The 15,000-nt window shown below is 44.7% G+C and overlaps 1 protein-coding gene across 1 annotated transcript in view; it reads right to left on the bottom strand.

Moving 5' to 3' along the window:
- The window catches only part of tenm1 (teneurin transmembrane protein 1), a gene marked incomplete at both ends in the record, with an annotated part of 157,259 nt that overhangs the window by 137,145 nt on the left and 5,114 nt on the right, over positions 1-15,000 (bottom strand). The window contains one exon of the mRNA XM_079228505.1: positions 14,426-14,767. Coding sequence (XP_079084631.1) covers positions 14,426-14,767 — 342 coding nt within the window. The remainder of the gene's footprint in view (positions 1-14,425; positions 14,768-15,000) is intronic.

The raw sequence follows: 15,000 nt of genomic DNA, 5'->3' as shown, positions 1-15,000 counted from the left end.
CGACCAGCCTTGTTTATTTCACAAGTAATTATAACCCCGTGTTACATCCACGCAATCATAACCATCGTCTGTGATGAATCTTCCCCCTAAAGACTTGCCTCTCACGGCCGCACATCGGTCATAAGTGCATTAATCTATAGATTTCCTCTCCTCCTTATTTTCCCTCTCTCTGCCTCTGGCCAAACATCACCAGCGACTGTGCATCACCCTGCATTCATCCCACTAATGTAGCACACAACTGCATATATACAGTGCACTTGATACGTCACGCTGCTTACCCCTTCCCTCGCGCTTTATTTACCTCCCTCCGCCTGCAATATCAGGGGAAATCCATCCAGCAAAGACGGTGCAAATGTAAATAGCTCTTGCAAAAGCCCTGCTCACTCAAGATCACACCGAGAGAGAAAGAAGTAGCAATGCCCCAGGGCGGCGAGGACAAGATGATGCAGTTAGTCCAAAGCAAGACGATTCATGTTTAGCTGCTATTTGGATCTCTTTGTGTTGAACAGTTTTGAAACACGTTTCATGGTTGTTGCAACCCTTCTGTTTCCTGTCTTGTAAAGCGGAAAAGAAAAGACACCGCCACATCGGCCCACATCACATAAATCAGGCATGAAAGCATAATGGTGAGGATTTGACTGAGGGCAACCGGGGCAAGGACAGACATTTGAGATATTGCTCTCATTCATTCTTCCTCCACATGTTTCCCCTCCACGCAGCCTGTGAGCTGACCCATCTCTGGTGCTGACCCAAAAACATGAGAAAGAAGAACCGCATCCACCTATTGCCAGCCGCATACCCTATTATATATCTCTCTCTTTCTCTCTCTCTCTCTGGCTCTGCAGCTACGAGGGGGAACGGCTCGTGCTTCCCCGAGGTGATCATCTCTCAACACATCTCACAGGCGACGCTCATATTTCTGCCTGTTCCCAAATCGTACGGGGATCTTCCAAGCGCTCAGGCAGGGGCTGCAGTCATTCCCTTTATTTCACCACAGTTGAAAAACAATAGATGAATGTACCTTAAATGTAACGGCAGTTTCTCCAGGGAGGGAGTGAGGGAGACTTTAAGAATTGGCGGAGCGTAACCTCTCGGTCTAAAAACTACAGACCAGTAGACCCTTCGACAGATTAAAATACACCCAGAGGTTCCAGATGGTCAAAAAGGGAAATCGGCTCGCAGTGTCTTTGAGCCTGCTAACCTTCATGCTTCACCATGTATGATGCTCATTAGTTTTATTCAGAATTAACGAATCAAATCACACAACTGACTGTTCACTTAACCCCTGACACGGACAGCAATTACCCAATCATAGTTTAGCAACCGTAACTATGGCACGTCAGGTATGGAGATGTATGAGTCATACTTAGTATTTCTATGGTTCTGCGTTTTTATTTTAATTTTATTTTTAATAGCATGTCTGGCTAGCTTGCTACCTAGCAGGGAGTTACTACCAAGGCCAAGGAGCCTCATGCTGCGTTCACACCAAACGCGTTGCAAATATTCGCGACGCGTTACTCGATGATGCTACCTCAGAATTTAGGCTAAAGTTAGAGGCTCAATCTGGATTTTAGGGAAGTTTACAGGCAACCCCATCCAACTGGTTTAACCTAGATAGTGCAATGTTTCCAAAACACATTAGTTAGCCTTCATCCTAGTCTTTTCTTTTCTTTAACATGAACTTTTTGAAATGATCAACAACAACGCAGAAACCTATCTTTTATCTTCACTGATCAAGTACGTCAGCTAAACAGGATTATGATAGAATGAAAGAAGGCATTCCTTACACGTTTGCTTATTATAAAACTAAGTCTGACTAGTTTCATGTACACCGCAGTATACGAGAACAACGGTGCTCTTTTATTTCAACATCTTCTACGCCGATTATCAAGTGGTGATGCTCTAGCTTTATGCCTGAGACAGGTAACGGTAGCTTCGGCTTCAGTCCTTCACCAAAACATCATGTAGCCAATAAGTGTGGCCTACATGGGTAACATTTAAGATGTTTTTAACCAACTCAGGGAGCTAATGTTAGCATCTATTGCTAGCTAGCTAGCTAAACGTGATAAATTGTTTCCCCTGTGTCCGAGTGGACAGTTAGAGATGAGACGACTGCTGTTAAAAGGATACCACGTTCGGGAAATCAACCATTTTAAAAAATAACTATAAATTGCGATTGTAAAAGCTGCCACTGTTATTGTTATAAACCATTGTGTTTCATGCTCGAGTGAAAAGCTTGATGGGCATACTCTGGTTTTCTTTTCCTCTTGGAGTAGAAGTGCAGCATTACTCCAACAAGCGCCCATTAAAAGCAGGCTATTACAAAGGCTACAGTACATAAACACAGGCCCCCCCTTGAGTGATAATAAGTCCATGCGGAAATAGCTCAAACCCACTTCAACCACCTCCACGTTTAGTTGGATTTGATCATGCTATTGTGTTTCCTGCTCTCCTTTCCTGAATGATTGCTCGCTATTTCTTTACTACTCCACTTTGCAATCATGATGATTCATGTTGAGTTAACCTGCTGTTTGCACAGAGTCTATTTGAGTCAGCTTAAAATGGTAAAAGTTTGCCTGCAGGTGCTCTTTACATCTTGCTCTATGTAGTCTCTTCAATTCTATGTGTGTGTGTGTGTGTGTGTGTGTGTGTGTGTGTGTGTGTGTGTGTGTGTGTGTGTGTGTGTGTATGTAGTATTGGTCACATCGTGCACTGAATATTATCCACCTTGGCCAGACTCTCTGCACCGGCTGGTGTTGATCTGATCCAGCTAGTACACACACACTAGCTGGATCAGATACACGCACACACACACACACACACACACACACACACACACACACACACACACACACACATTGGAGAAAAAAAATAAACATCTGTTTGCAACGAAACATGCACAGACACGAATGCAAAGTGCACACTGACTTGGAAGCACTCGGACACACACAAGTATATGCTGCGCACATCCATTCTCACACACACACATACGCCCACTGCATATGCACACACATAAACACTATCTGGAAATGGCATCGAGCATCTGTTTGGACAGCGCCACGTATTTGTTTTTTTTTGTGAAAGCACTGGCAAGAGCCCTACATTGGCCATGAGAAGCGTTCCTACTGCAGCAGCAGAGTGACCGGGTGACCGAGCAGCCGTCCAATTGTCTGCTCGCCTCATTCGCGCGCTCACATGCGCACACGTGGGCTTTCAACCGCAGACACGGCGATGCAAATTAACTACCTCCCTCCCTCCCACTGACACCGCCACTTTCTTTTCCCAAGTCACCCATAAAATGCTCATGCTTTTAGCGGCATTCGGAAGCATTTTAAGAAGCTATTTATTTAACAGCATGATTATGTATCTGGTGTTAGGGCGATCTATCTCGCAAAGTGATTGGGTGCGCTATTAACGCCCTCTCCTCTGGCACATGTGGCAGCTGTGCAGAGGACAGGGGAGGGGGGGGAGTCTGCCATTTGCCATGTTTGTTATTATTTTCCATATGCACACTTTGCAATCCTCGCCACGGTGTGACGGTGCAATAAATTAATCTGTTGCGCCGGGAAGACGTGGTCAATCAAACGTGAGCGTCAGCGTCCGGCGCCGTCTTTATGAAAGCAAAATGCTATAAATAAAGCCGGTATGCTTGCAGGTCCAGGGCCTTGGGATAATTCCATATATTGTAAATATGCCGGTGATGCCTCTTGCCAATCTGTCATGTCTCATCTTTACAAATGTATCTCTTCAGGGAGCAGCCGCTTTAGCATTTAGCATGTACATACATCACATCAATGTCACTCGACAAAAGCACCCAATTTGTATTGCCGACAGCTCGGTTGGGGCCGAGTTGTGGGGGTTGTGTGTGTGTGTGTGTGTGTGTGTGTGTGTGTGTGTGTGTGTGTGTGTGTGTGTGTGTGTGTGTGTGTGTGTGAAAGAGAGACAGTGACAGAAACCGAGAGGAAAAATAAACAGGAACGGTGAACGAGAGAACCTGGGACTCCGAGGCAGAGAGAGTAAAGCCAAGGCCTGGAGGAGTTTTTAGTTATTTACATATGCAGATTCTGGTCACCCCAGATCCCTACCCTCATCAGGAGAAACCAATTAAAACTCTCTTCATTTAATGTTTACCTTAATTAACCGTAACAATTAATGGCTTTCCGAAGTCCTGTTGTGGCTTTTTCAATTAAAAGCTGCCTGTGACAAAGGTTGCAATCCAATCCTATAAATCATGCAGACAATGCTGGAGTGAGGGGAAGAAGTCCATCCCAGGGCAAAGTGAATGAGTGAAATAGGCTCATATATCACTACTTCCCCCCCCCTCCACATTTTGGCTCATGCTTATAAACACACACCTAACTTAAAAAAATAACTTTTTCTTTTGTCCTGTTTTTTTCTTTTCTTTAGATGCGGACCGCTTGTCACACGAGTCTATACACTGAACAACGGGCACACGTGGGGGCATATTGTTCACGCAGGTGTGCAGCCGCCCCCGACCCCCAAACCGCACTCGTACCGGTCAGCAGATTGTTGGGTGAGACCCAGTGGACCATTAGCCGCCCGTAGCTGCCAGGGCTGAGAGCTGATAATGACAGGTGGTGTACAGACCCCGGAGGTCTGACAGGCTCAGGGCACCGTGCCATGTAACAACAGCCTTTACTACTGGCACCGCGGCTGCGAAGGCAGCCTTTCACACTGGCACCGACGCAGCCGTGGCAGAAGTATCCCTGGCAGTATCGCTACGGCTGCGTCGGAGGAGCAGCTATTACTGCGGGCAGTTAAACTAAAATGGCAGCGGCTGTTAATGGTGGATGGGGGGGGACCACTACGCTGCCATTACTATCACTGACATACTCTTGGCAAATGCATTCAAATCCCAACGTCGGCTCAGATGACAATTCTGATTATCAGAATAACAATGAACCTGTGGGTTTTGCTATTCAGGCAAGCCTTTTTCTCAGCAGAAGCCTGCTCCGCGACAAGTCCCATTCATCCCCACCGATGCTATTGTGCAGTGTGAAAAGGTCCAGATTCGCTTACTTCTCTTTTCCTTTTTCCAGCATTGTTCAATTAGGCTTTCTAGGTGCCCATTCATAGAAGCCAGTCTTTTCTCTGTGGCTGCACTGCAGACACCTTCAGGTAAACTAAACAAAAAAAGAGGGATTTCTATTTTGGGGGGCGAAAAAAGTATTCACCCACCAAAATAATAAACCGCACTGGCCCCCTCACACCTACAGAACGCCAGAGTGCATGTGTGTATCTGAGTGTGTGCGTGTGTGTATGTGAGAGTGTGTGTGTGTGTGTGTGTGTGTGTGGCCATGCAGTACAGGCACCTTTTGTGTCCCCCGCCCCCTCTCAGCCTCACTCCCCCAGTGCAGAACACTCTGATTTGCACTAATCTCTCGGTACACTCTCAGGGTTATTGTTCCTTTCTGCTGTGAGCTTATTCATGTGCCACTCACCATGCTCTCCTCTCATTTTAATACTCCAACAGCGCTGGGAGCTAAAAACAGCTTTAAGCCAGCTTATTCGACTGTTTATTAAAAAAAAAATAGAAATTGTGCTCGCCTCTCACCTCCTCTGCTGCGCAGGTGATGGTGGAGTTGCGCGGGATTTGGCCGCTTATTAAAATGGCAAGTAGCGGTTGGACTCTGTGATGTTTCCATCACACAGTTTATGTATACAGACAGCCTGTAGGCTGCCGGAGGACAACGCGAGATGAAAGCAACGGTTGATGTTCTGATTTGATGACTGTTGCCATGGCAGCGAGATGAGGATGGAGATGGGGTGTTAGCGTTCAGAGAGAGAGACAGAATATGATCTCTCTCTCTCTCTCTCACACATACACACATCCCCCTCTACTACAGTCCAGTAGGTCCTTCTGTGGATCAGTGAGCTGTAAAGGTCCATCATTAGGACAACAGGGTGGGGTCTAACATTCTGACAGCTTGTCATGAACAGCAGCCCGCATGACTACCTCTGTGATGAGGCTGCTATTAAAGAGAGGAAAACCACACGATTGCCCTGTTGCTACAATGAGGCACCTGGCGGATTCATGGTAGCTCTCCAGCCTCTGCTGGATGGCTGAACGGGGCAGTTCAATAAAAACGGTTTCTGGCTCCAGCGGACGTGTTTATAGCGTTTCCTCTGGCCAACCGCGGCACCAGGGTTAAGTTGATCATCTCTCACTCTGGTAAAATAGCCAGGGGAGTCCGTGTACCACTAGATCAACTCTACAACTTAAAGACCCTAAACGTTACAGCTCAGATGATCGATATGGCACTGAGCAATGTTCTTTACGAGCTAATAGACAAATCCATTCCTGCAAAACCCCTTGGGCCTTGGGGAGGCAAGAGGGAAGTTAGAGTATGCGGCTGTTTGCCTGGTGTTGCCACTTAGACCTCTGCTCGCTCGCACGCGCACACACAGTCACGCCAGGGAAGTTGGAGGAGACACTCGGACGCAGCTTGTGTGTCTTGTATGTCCATATGTGTGGTTGTATTGGCACACGTGCAAACGCCTCTATTGCCGAGGGTGTTGCAGTTTCCCCGATTCCACCGAGGTTATCGCGGCTGCAGAGCTGCCAAAAGGAGATTCACGCCCTCAACATCAGAGGGAGGAAAAACACATAAAACCCATTTCATTCACATTGCTTAAAATGCTCTTATCGGACACTATTGAATAAAGCGGGGGGGCTCAGATGAAACATTTGTAATTCCCTCGCCATCTAATTAAAAGTCCAGATTGCCTATTAAATGTCAGAATTGCATCATGAAGTAGAGAAATCCTGAAATTCTGATTCCCATCTGAAATCTAATTCTGTGTAACACCTGTTGCTGTTTCACCAGATTCCATCAGTTCATCCACACGGTATGCCAAACGTAGCTATAACACATATTACACGACTGCTACCTACAATGAACGGGTTTCAGGCAAACACATGGTGTTTCAAGATATTTTTAGCTATTTTGCAATTATAACTTATGGCAGACTAGTGAAAAGAAAACATACAAAATACACACTAAGGTGTGTATTTGAAACTTTGTCTATTTGTGTCTGCAGATTTCTCCTGAATTCATCAAATGTCAGCAATAGATAATGCCTCATTTGCATAGGCAAAGCATATGTAATACAACAAATAAATGGCGTAATATAATGTAAGCTAGTCAACTGTGGAAGTTTATTGTGATATCTATTGTTTTTTGTTTTTTTACCCTTTTACACCTTTAGAATGTTTGAAACTTTACAAAACATATCTTTAAAGGTCGTTTTCTCAAAATGAGTTATTTATAAGACTCTGAACCAGAAATCTCACCTTCAATGGCACTTACGTACACCAAACTTTCCAGTTTCATTCGATCTATATTCTGAAGGGTCTGTTCATATATCATTCATAGCCTGATTTATAGAACATGGTGTATCCAAAACGCCCGTTAAGTAAAAAACGTTGACTCTAATATGTCAAGAAAATGAAACAAGAACTTTGAACCTAGTTTTATTCAATGTTCAAAATATGTGTCTTAATATCAGTAATCAGTCATTTTTTTTACCTTGTAATAAGAATTTTGTATAGAACACATATTTTTAAAGGTTGTTTTCTGAGTCAGAAATCTCCCCCTTTGCAGTATGCATTCCTATCGACATTCTGAAGGTTTTTACATTATTCATAGCCTGATTCATACAACAAATATCAACACATGTTCTGTATTTTCTGTATGGAGGGAGAAAACGAGATATCAAGAATTCCTTCTGTAAAAACCTTTATCTCTAATATGTTATGAAACAAGAATTCTGAACCTCCACGGCTTCATCTAATGTTCAGATTCCTCTTCTGGAACAAGTTTGCATATTGCACAGAAAACTTGTAATACCAAGAAAATAATCATCTCAATGCAAGTAATCAACTGTGGAAGTTTCACAGCGATGTCTACAGTTACATTTCGTTAACCCTCATCACCTGGGACGTCTCCCCTTCAAAAGCGTATAAAAGCTAAACCTGGCCGGGGTTTTCTGACGATGGCTCGTTCAGATGCTGTCTAATATCTTCACTTGCCAGCGAGCCTCTCTGTCTTCCTGGGTTCTCTTTGCCCTCACTTTGTCTTTCTCTGTGCCGTATGCTTGCTCATTAAACCTTAAGGTCACTTTTCCCCTCCACGCTCCAAACCCTTTGTCTTGACGCCCTTGCTAACCTTCTGCAACACTTACTTCGACACAGCTTGGCCAAACTTGACTGCAAAAGTTTGGCACATCATTATAAAAAATAATGGGCCATGTTTATAAAAGATACGAGGGCCCTTTGTGACATTGTGCGGTTCCCCCAGGCCCCCAAACTACTTGGTTTATAGCCGGCATGTAACATTTATGTTTAAGGTAACATTCATGCTTGTCTTATTTCGAGGCAAGGACAACAGCTACACTGGGAAAAAAATATTCTAAATGACTTTATTTGAAGGTCTACTGGCAGCAATCTATTTTGAGGCAATATGCCTCATTTAGTGTTGGTAAGTATAGACCTGGCAGGCAGAGTTCACTCTCTCATTCAAAACAGAGAACATTGGTTAAGCATATTAGAAGAAATGGAAATTAGTGAGGAAAGATTAAAAAAAAAAACACCTGGCCCCTTCCTGTAGAGCATTTATTGTACATTTTGAATTATGTTCATTTTTTAATTCTATAGTCTTTATTTTTTCACAAAAATAGTAACAAATGTACATATATCCAAATTCACACAGAGCCTTTTTGTGATGTCTTCAATATATATACAGGGCTTCTTTCATGTGACAGTCCAAATCCCAAATGTTTTCAATTTGCAACTCTTAAGAGTCGAGAAGCTACAAAAAACAAGCTGTTGGCTGGTTTGCCATCCATCTTGGACAATTACACTGTTGAAAAATGCATGTTTTACACATGAACAAAATTAATATTTGGAAAGATAATTTGTTTGAGAAATGAGTGTGCTCAGATTGAATTCAAGAGGCACACACTGGCAAGTGTAAATAAATTCATGGTGACAATTAACGGTGGACGGGACTTCAAATGACTTTGTCTCCGTTGAGTGAAATATTCATTTAGCTAACATCCCGCTTTGAAATATTAATATCAGCCTGCTGAACAGAGAATAACGAATACAAACGGAATACTAACTTTTTTAGTTTCTTTACATTTGTTGTGTTTTATTTCAAAGCTGTTTCACGCCATCATATCGTGTTGTGTCTGTTTGTGTAGAGCAATAACATCGTGTCGTTGCCTGGTCGGCTCAACATGTGGGCCAACATGTCTTAATGCTGGGAGATTACATTTCGTACAGAACTGTGCTATTTTTTCCGCACTACTACTCTCAAAAGGGTTGATTGCTAACTCGGGAACGATAAATGTTTGAGGCAATTTGAAAACCCATTTTCTTCCAACCATTATCTGCAGCGACTGGCGGAAATGGAACACTCAAACCTTTCTCGTGTATTAATTTAGCACTGTGATCAGACAGTTATGAAGGGAGTTGTCAAGTAAAAAAATAATAATAATGGACGTCCTGCAGCCAATCAGAGTCAAGTGCTTACTCAGGCCAGTGGTAATTACACAGATATTTGCTTTTTAGCATGGAAAGTTATCTCCCATAATGAGTGAGAGAGCCTTTCATTGGACTGGTGTTTGCAGTTGCCTGAGAACCCTTTCAGCTCGGAGACCGATGTATGAAAAGTGCAGTCATGTAAAACCAGGAGGCTGTCTGCTACATGCCAATGTGTCAAACCCGAAAGTGGAGAGAGAGAAAAAAATAAGATAAGCTGAAAAGATAGACAAAAGCCTAGAGTAAATCTGCAACTGATTAAACTAATGAAAAAGTGGCCAATTAATTAGCATCTCATTATAGGAAAGTGTTGTAACCCAGATAATAAACCTAATGTAGTTTTTTTTAAATGATTCCAGGTTGCAGTTATTCAGAAGACTGACACCAAATATATCTTCCCTCTCTCTCTCTCTTCCCTTCCTCTCAACAGTTATCTTAGCACTCAATTGTACATGTTAAAACAATGCTATTGCAAATTAAGAATTTTGATTGTAGGAATAGTTTGACATTTTGAGTATTATGCTCATTTGCTTTCTTTGTGAGAGTTAATATCAATACCAGCCTCATGTCTACATGAGAAACAGGCTATGTAGTGAGAACCAGGAGACAATTAGCCTAGCTTAGCATTAAGGCTGGAAGTGCGAGGGGGTCACGGCTAGCCCGACTCACTCTGTGGTCGAAAAATATACACCTGGAAAGCTCACTTATTTGCACAACTCAGTTTGTCTGTTTAATTTGCACACCAAAGCTAGGCTAATGTCAGAAAGATTAGGCACAGTGACTTTTTGAAGTCTAGCGGTGAGGTTGCCAGACAACTAGCAGGGAGGCTACAGAGGTGCTGGGTCGATGGATACAGCAGACTGTTGTTTCCAAAGAGATCTTTCCAACACAATATAACTTCCCCTGAAACCATAAATCGTCACCGAAACATTTCACTCGTATGGAATAATCAAACAAGACACGACTAGCAAGTGAGGCAAGCTAGTTTCTCCCTTTCTCCAGTCTTCATGCTAATGAGCTAACTTTCTCCTCGCTGTGACTCCACATTTAACAGACAGACAAGAGAGTGGTATCGATCCCCTCCTCTAATTGAGTGAATACGTATATTTCTCAAAATGTCAAACTGTTCCTTCAATATCTAGCATTGTAATATGCATATGAATGTGTATCCATACTGTTTATACACTATACAACCAAAGTGTTTGCATGTACTTGTTTCAGGTTTCTTTTGTTTGGCCATCCGACCTCTGCAGCTCATCCAGAATGCAGCAGCTCGACTTGTCTTTAACCTCCCAAAATTCACCCACACTAATCCGCTCCTCCGCGACCTTCACTGGTTACCGGTGGCCGCCTGCATTCGCTTCAAAACATTGGTACTTGCATACCGTGCTACGAACAGATCAGGTCCAGTCTACATCCAGGACATGGTAACACCGTACACCCCGGCCCGTTCACTCCGCTTGGCTTCTGCCAATCGGCTTGTATCTCCGTCACTGCAAGCTAAACACTCAACAAAGTCACGACTGTTTGCTGTCCTGGCTCCTCAATGGTGGAATGAGCTCCCCATTGACATCAGGACAGCAGAAAGTCTCAACATTTTCCGTCGCAAACTAAAAACACATCTTTTTCGACTACACCTCGAATAAGGAAGGTAGCGCCGTAGTAGCACTTTAGTAGCACTTAGATGGCACTTATTGATAGCACTTTGTGGTTTAACTTTGTTGAAGAAATTGTACTTTTGGGATTCCTGTTGTTCTGAGTTTGTACTCATGGTTGAATTGCACTTATTGTAAGTCGCTTTGGATAAAAGCATCAGCTAAATGAAATGTAATGTAATCTATATATGTATAATTTGGACTAGGCCCCTCAATCAGATCTTAAATGTGCTATTTAGGAGATTGTGAGCATTTCTATTGCCTCTCAACGGCTCTCAACACGGTGACGGCTGAGCCGGCGCCTCGTAGCTAACGGTGCTAACACCGCTAACACCGCTAACAGTGCATACTGCGATAAAAAGTGCTGACCTAGCTAGAGGTGTCAGCGGCCGTGAGCTAGCAAGAGGAGCACATTCAGACGCACTTACATGCATTAAAAGGCCTGCACGGGGTCAAAGCTCAGATAACAGCGAACACAGAAAGAGACGTCCGTCTCCGCTCAGGTAGACATTACTCCACTATATCTTTACATAGCAGATAGTTGTTTACACCTATATTAGTGCTCTGAACATAATGTTGAACACATTGAATGCTTTGACATCACATTAAAGTGTGCCTCCTGCTTTGTGGCAACAGTTTGTGAGTTCAATTAATATGATGCCAACAATTGTCCACATACTTCTGGCCATTTAGAGTATTTGGGTGTGCGTGTGTGTGTGTGTGTGTGTGTGTGTGTGTGTCTGTGTGTGTGTCAGCAGTAAACTTCACCTGAACCACACTTTGTCTTTCTACTGCCAATCTCCTCTGTTCTAACGGTGTGCTGTCGTCAATTCCGAGTGTTGATGTTTTCCTGAGTTTGTCAGCCGGTCTGACTGGTGCTCGAAAACGCCTACAGCCTCCCCCAGGGGAAGTGTCACAGTTGGACATGCAACCACCCCCCACCCCCACACACCCCCACACACCCCGCCAACCCATCACACACACACATGAAAGAGAGTAATGACAGACGTCTGTATAAACGTGGCCTCACACACAAACTGAATCTCTCACTCCTTTACTCCTTAATCTATCGCTCCCCCTCGCTATTTTTCTCACACTCAAATCCACACACACACACACACACACACACAAAACACACACACCGACTAAATTGACTTGTCAACTTCAATCAGACCAGGAACAAAAGGATTCCTGCCAGTTTGAAGCTGACATCATTAATGTGTTTGGGAGGGGGCGAGCTCTGAAGACAAAGCGAGTGCAAGGTCGGGCCGACTTAAAATGCACTTTCATTTTGGCAGGGACGTTAGCTTTTTGATTCCAGCCCCTTTACGCCAACATCTCTTTGCGAGTGTCTCTAACTTTCATTATCGCTGGGAACAGAGGGGCGTGCAAGACTTTGTTGTGCTGATGGAGAAAAATGTGACATCCATAATGCATTTCCTATTAGAGGATGTCACGCATGGACACCCCTGGCCACGTGTCAAACGGAGATGGACAGGGAGAGGATGAGTATGAATGGGGCGCCGGTGGTGGAGAGGAGAAAAGAAGAAGAAAAAGAAAAGAAGGTGGCCAAGTAAAGATACCGACCCGAGAGAAAACACAGAGAGAGAGGTGCTGAAGCTTGAGCGAAAGGAAGAACATGTTCTTGAGAGATTGTGTCAAGGTTTGGAGAGCCGCAGGACATGCAGCTCTTCATGTGACATATGAAATCCACATAAAACCGGCTTTCCTGGTGCATTGTAGCAGTAAAGCCAAATGCTTTGAACATTTAAATCCTCTCCTCTCACTTCCATGACTTCATCCGTCCTCATTTGCTTCTGTTTCCTCTGCCACATGCCCATCTGCCACTCTTTCACTCTGACCCTGGATAAAGATGGAGTCCCTCATCTCAAATGGTAATAACTTTGGTCCATATGCACACAGCCATCGCAAATTGATTACTGTGTAATGCCGTGAGCGCTCCCACTTGCTCGCTCTCTGCTCTTCCATCTTGTGATTTTGCACGAGGCTGACTCCATGTCCAATTCGGCTGCCATTAAACAGCACCCCTGGGTGCATCCCAAACACAAACAAGCACATCCTAAACTCTCTGATTCCCTACGGCTCACTGATCCCTCTCCTCGACCCGTCTCAGTCCTCCCTCCCTCTCCCACCATCTTTGTCCAACGCTCACTCGAAACCAGATTACATCCTTCACCTGTTTTACCCTCAACCACTCGTTCCCTTTTATTCTCATTCTAATTATACCATTACATTACCATTTCTATTCTCTCATTAGCATATTTTGCTCTCCCGTCTCCTATTCTTCCCCTCTCTTTCTTTGCCCTCCCTCTCTGTCTTTCTCCATCACCCTTCCCTTTTCTCAGCCACTGAATGCGTTCCACCGTTTCTTTTTTTTTGGTGCTGCACGTAAACAGACAGTGCCCTTGGGGATGGGTTGGAGAGCTTTGTCTTTGTTTGTGTGCACCTCTAACTAACTCTCCATCTGCGGGGAGCCAAGCTCAGCCCAGCAGTGCAAGACAGATAGCTGGCACCCTCCCAGCCTCTTCTCTAGTTTGGCCCCATATCTGCACCCGCGCCTCTCAACTTCTCCTTCCTTGCGGGCTATAGTCCTCCCACAGAGGCGGTTGTCTGCCGCCCTCAGGCAGCCATTAAGGTACTGTAGACGCCCCATATTAATTTTCCTCCGAGCCTTAAACCAAAAATCAGCTGCTGCTTCCGATGGATAGTCAATCCTTTCCGAGCCGTATGCCGCCGATATTCGTCATCGGACTTTCCTCGGACTCCATCCCCAGTCGACCCCAGGTTCACCTCCAATAGGAGCTCACTCCAGAGACTAAATAACTAATAGCACATTCTCGGTTTTTGGCCACATCAAAGAGCTTTCAAAAGGAGAGGAACTTAAGCATTAGCTTTAGTTCAAAAACGGAGTTTCAGTCATGTAATGGCCAAAGGTTGTAACTTAAACCTTGAAAAGAGTGACAATGTCATGTGTTGTTTTACATTGCATCACTTGGTGAGACTGTAAGGATGCAACTGAAATACAGTCATACACAAGAAGCCTAAACCTGCTACTTTCATTGCCCAAAAGTATTCATCAAAGGTGCCCTTCATTAATCTGCTAAGCTTAAGTCTCCCCTGGGCGCTTTGCATAGTGATGGGCAATCCCTCCCCCAAACTCATGGAAGAAAAGTACTCCACTCACCATTGTCAGGCTCGGACTTCCTGTCATGCTCGGTGTCGGTGAGGGACAAGGCGGAGTTGGCGCGGCTCGTCAGGCACGAGCTCTGCTCGGACTTCAGGCCGCGCATCCACATGTGCTGCAGGCCGTGAGCAGGAGAGGGGTCCACTTCTGGCTCCGTGTCCACGTCCGAGCCCACGCCCAGGGAGTAGCGGCTGTGGCCGTGGGCGGCCGGTCCGGAGCACAGTGCTTCCTCCTCGTCCTCCTGATGCTGATGCTGCTGATGCAGCTGCTGCTGCTGCTGCTGCTGCTGGTGGATGTGGTAGTCGGGGCTCCTCATGGGCCCGACCTTGCAGAAGTCTAATTCTAGAGGAAGAGGAGAGACGCGCAGATTGAAATCGCACAGCCTTTCAAAAAGCCTTTAATACTGGCCTGTGTTTTTATTTGCTTTCAGCAGCTAAGCTGACCAGGTGTTTGTTAGAGGCCGGCATTTTCAAGCCAAACACAGAACACCTCCCAAATTATGTCGACATACAGGCCGTTATTTGAGCAAGCATTTATTACAAGTTCTGCAGCAGAAGTCCGGATCAAAACGCCAA

The sequence above is a fragment of the Taurulus bubalis genome, assembly GCF_910589615.1.
Source record: "Taurulus bubalis genome assembly, chromosome: 13".
NCBI classification, from domain to species: domain Eukaryota; kingdom Metazoa; phylum Chordata; class Actinopteri; order Perciformes; family Cottidae; genus Taurulus; species Taurulus bubalis.
This window is presented reverse-complemented; position numbering and strand designations above follow the sequence as displayed.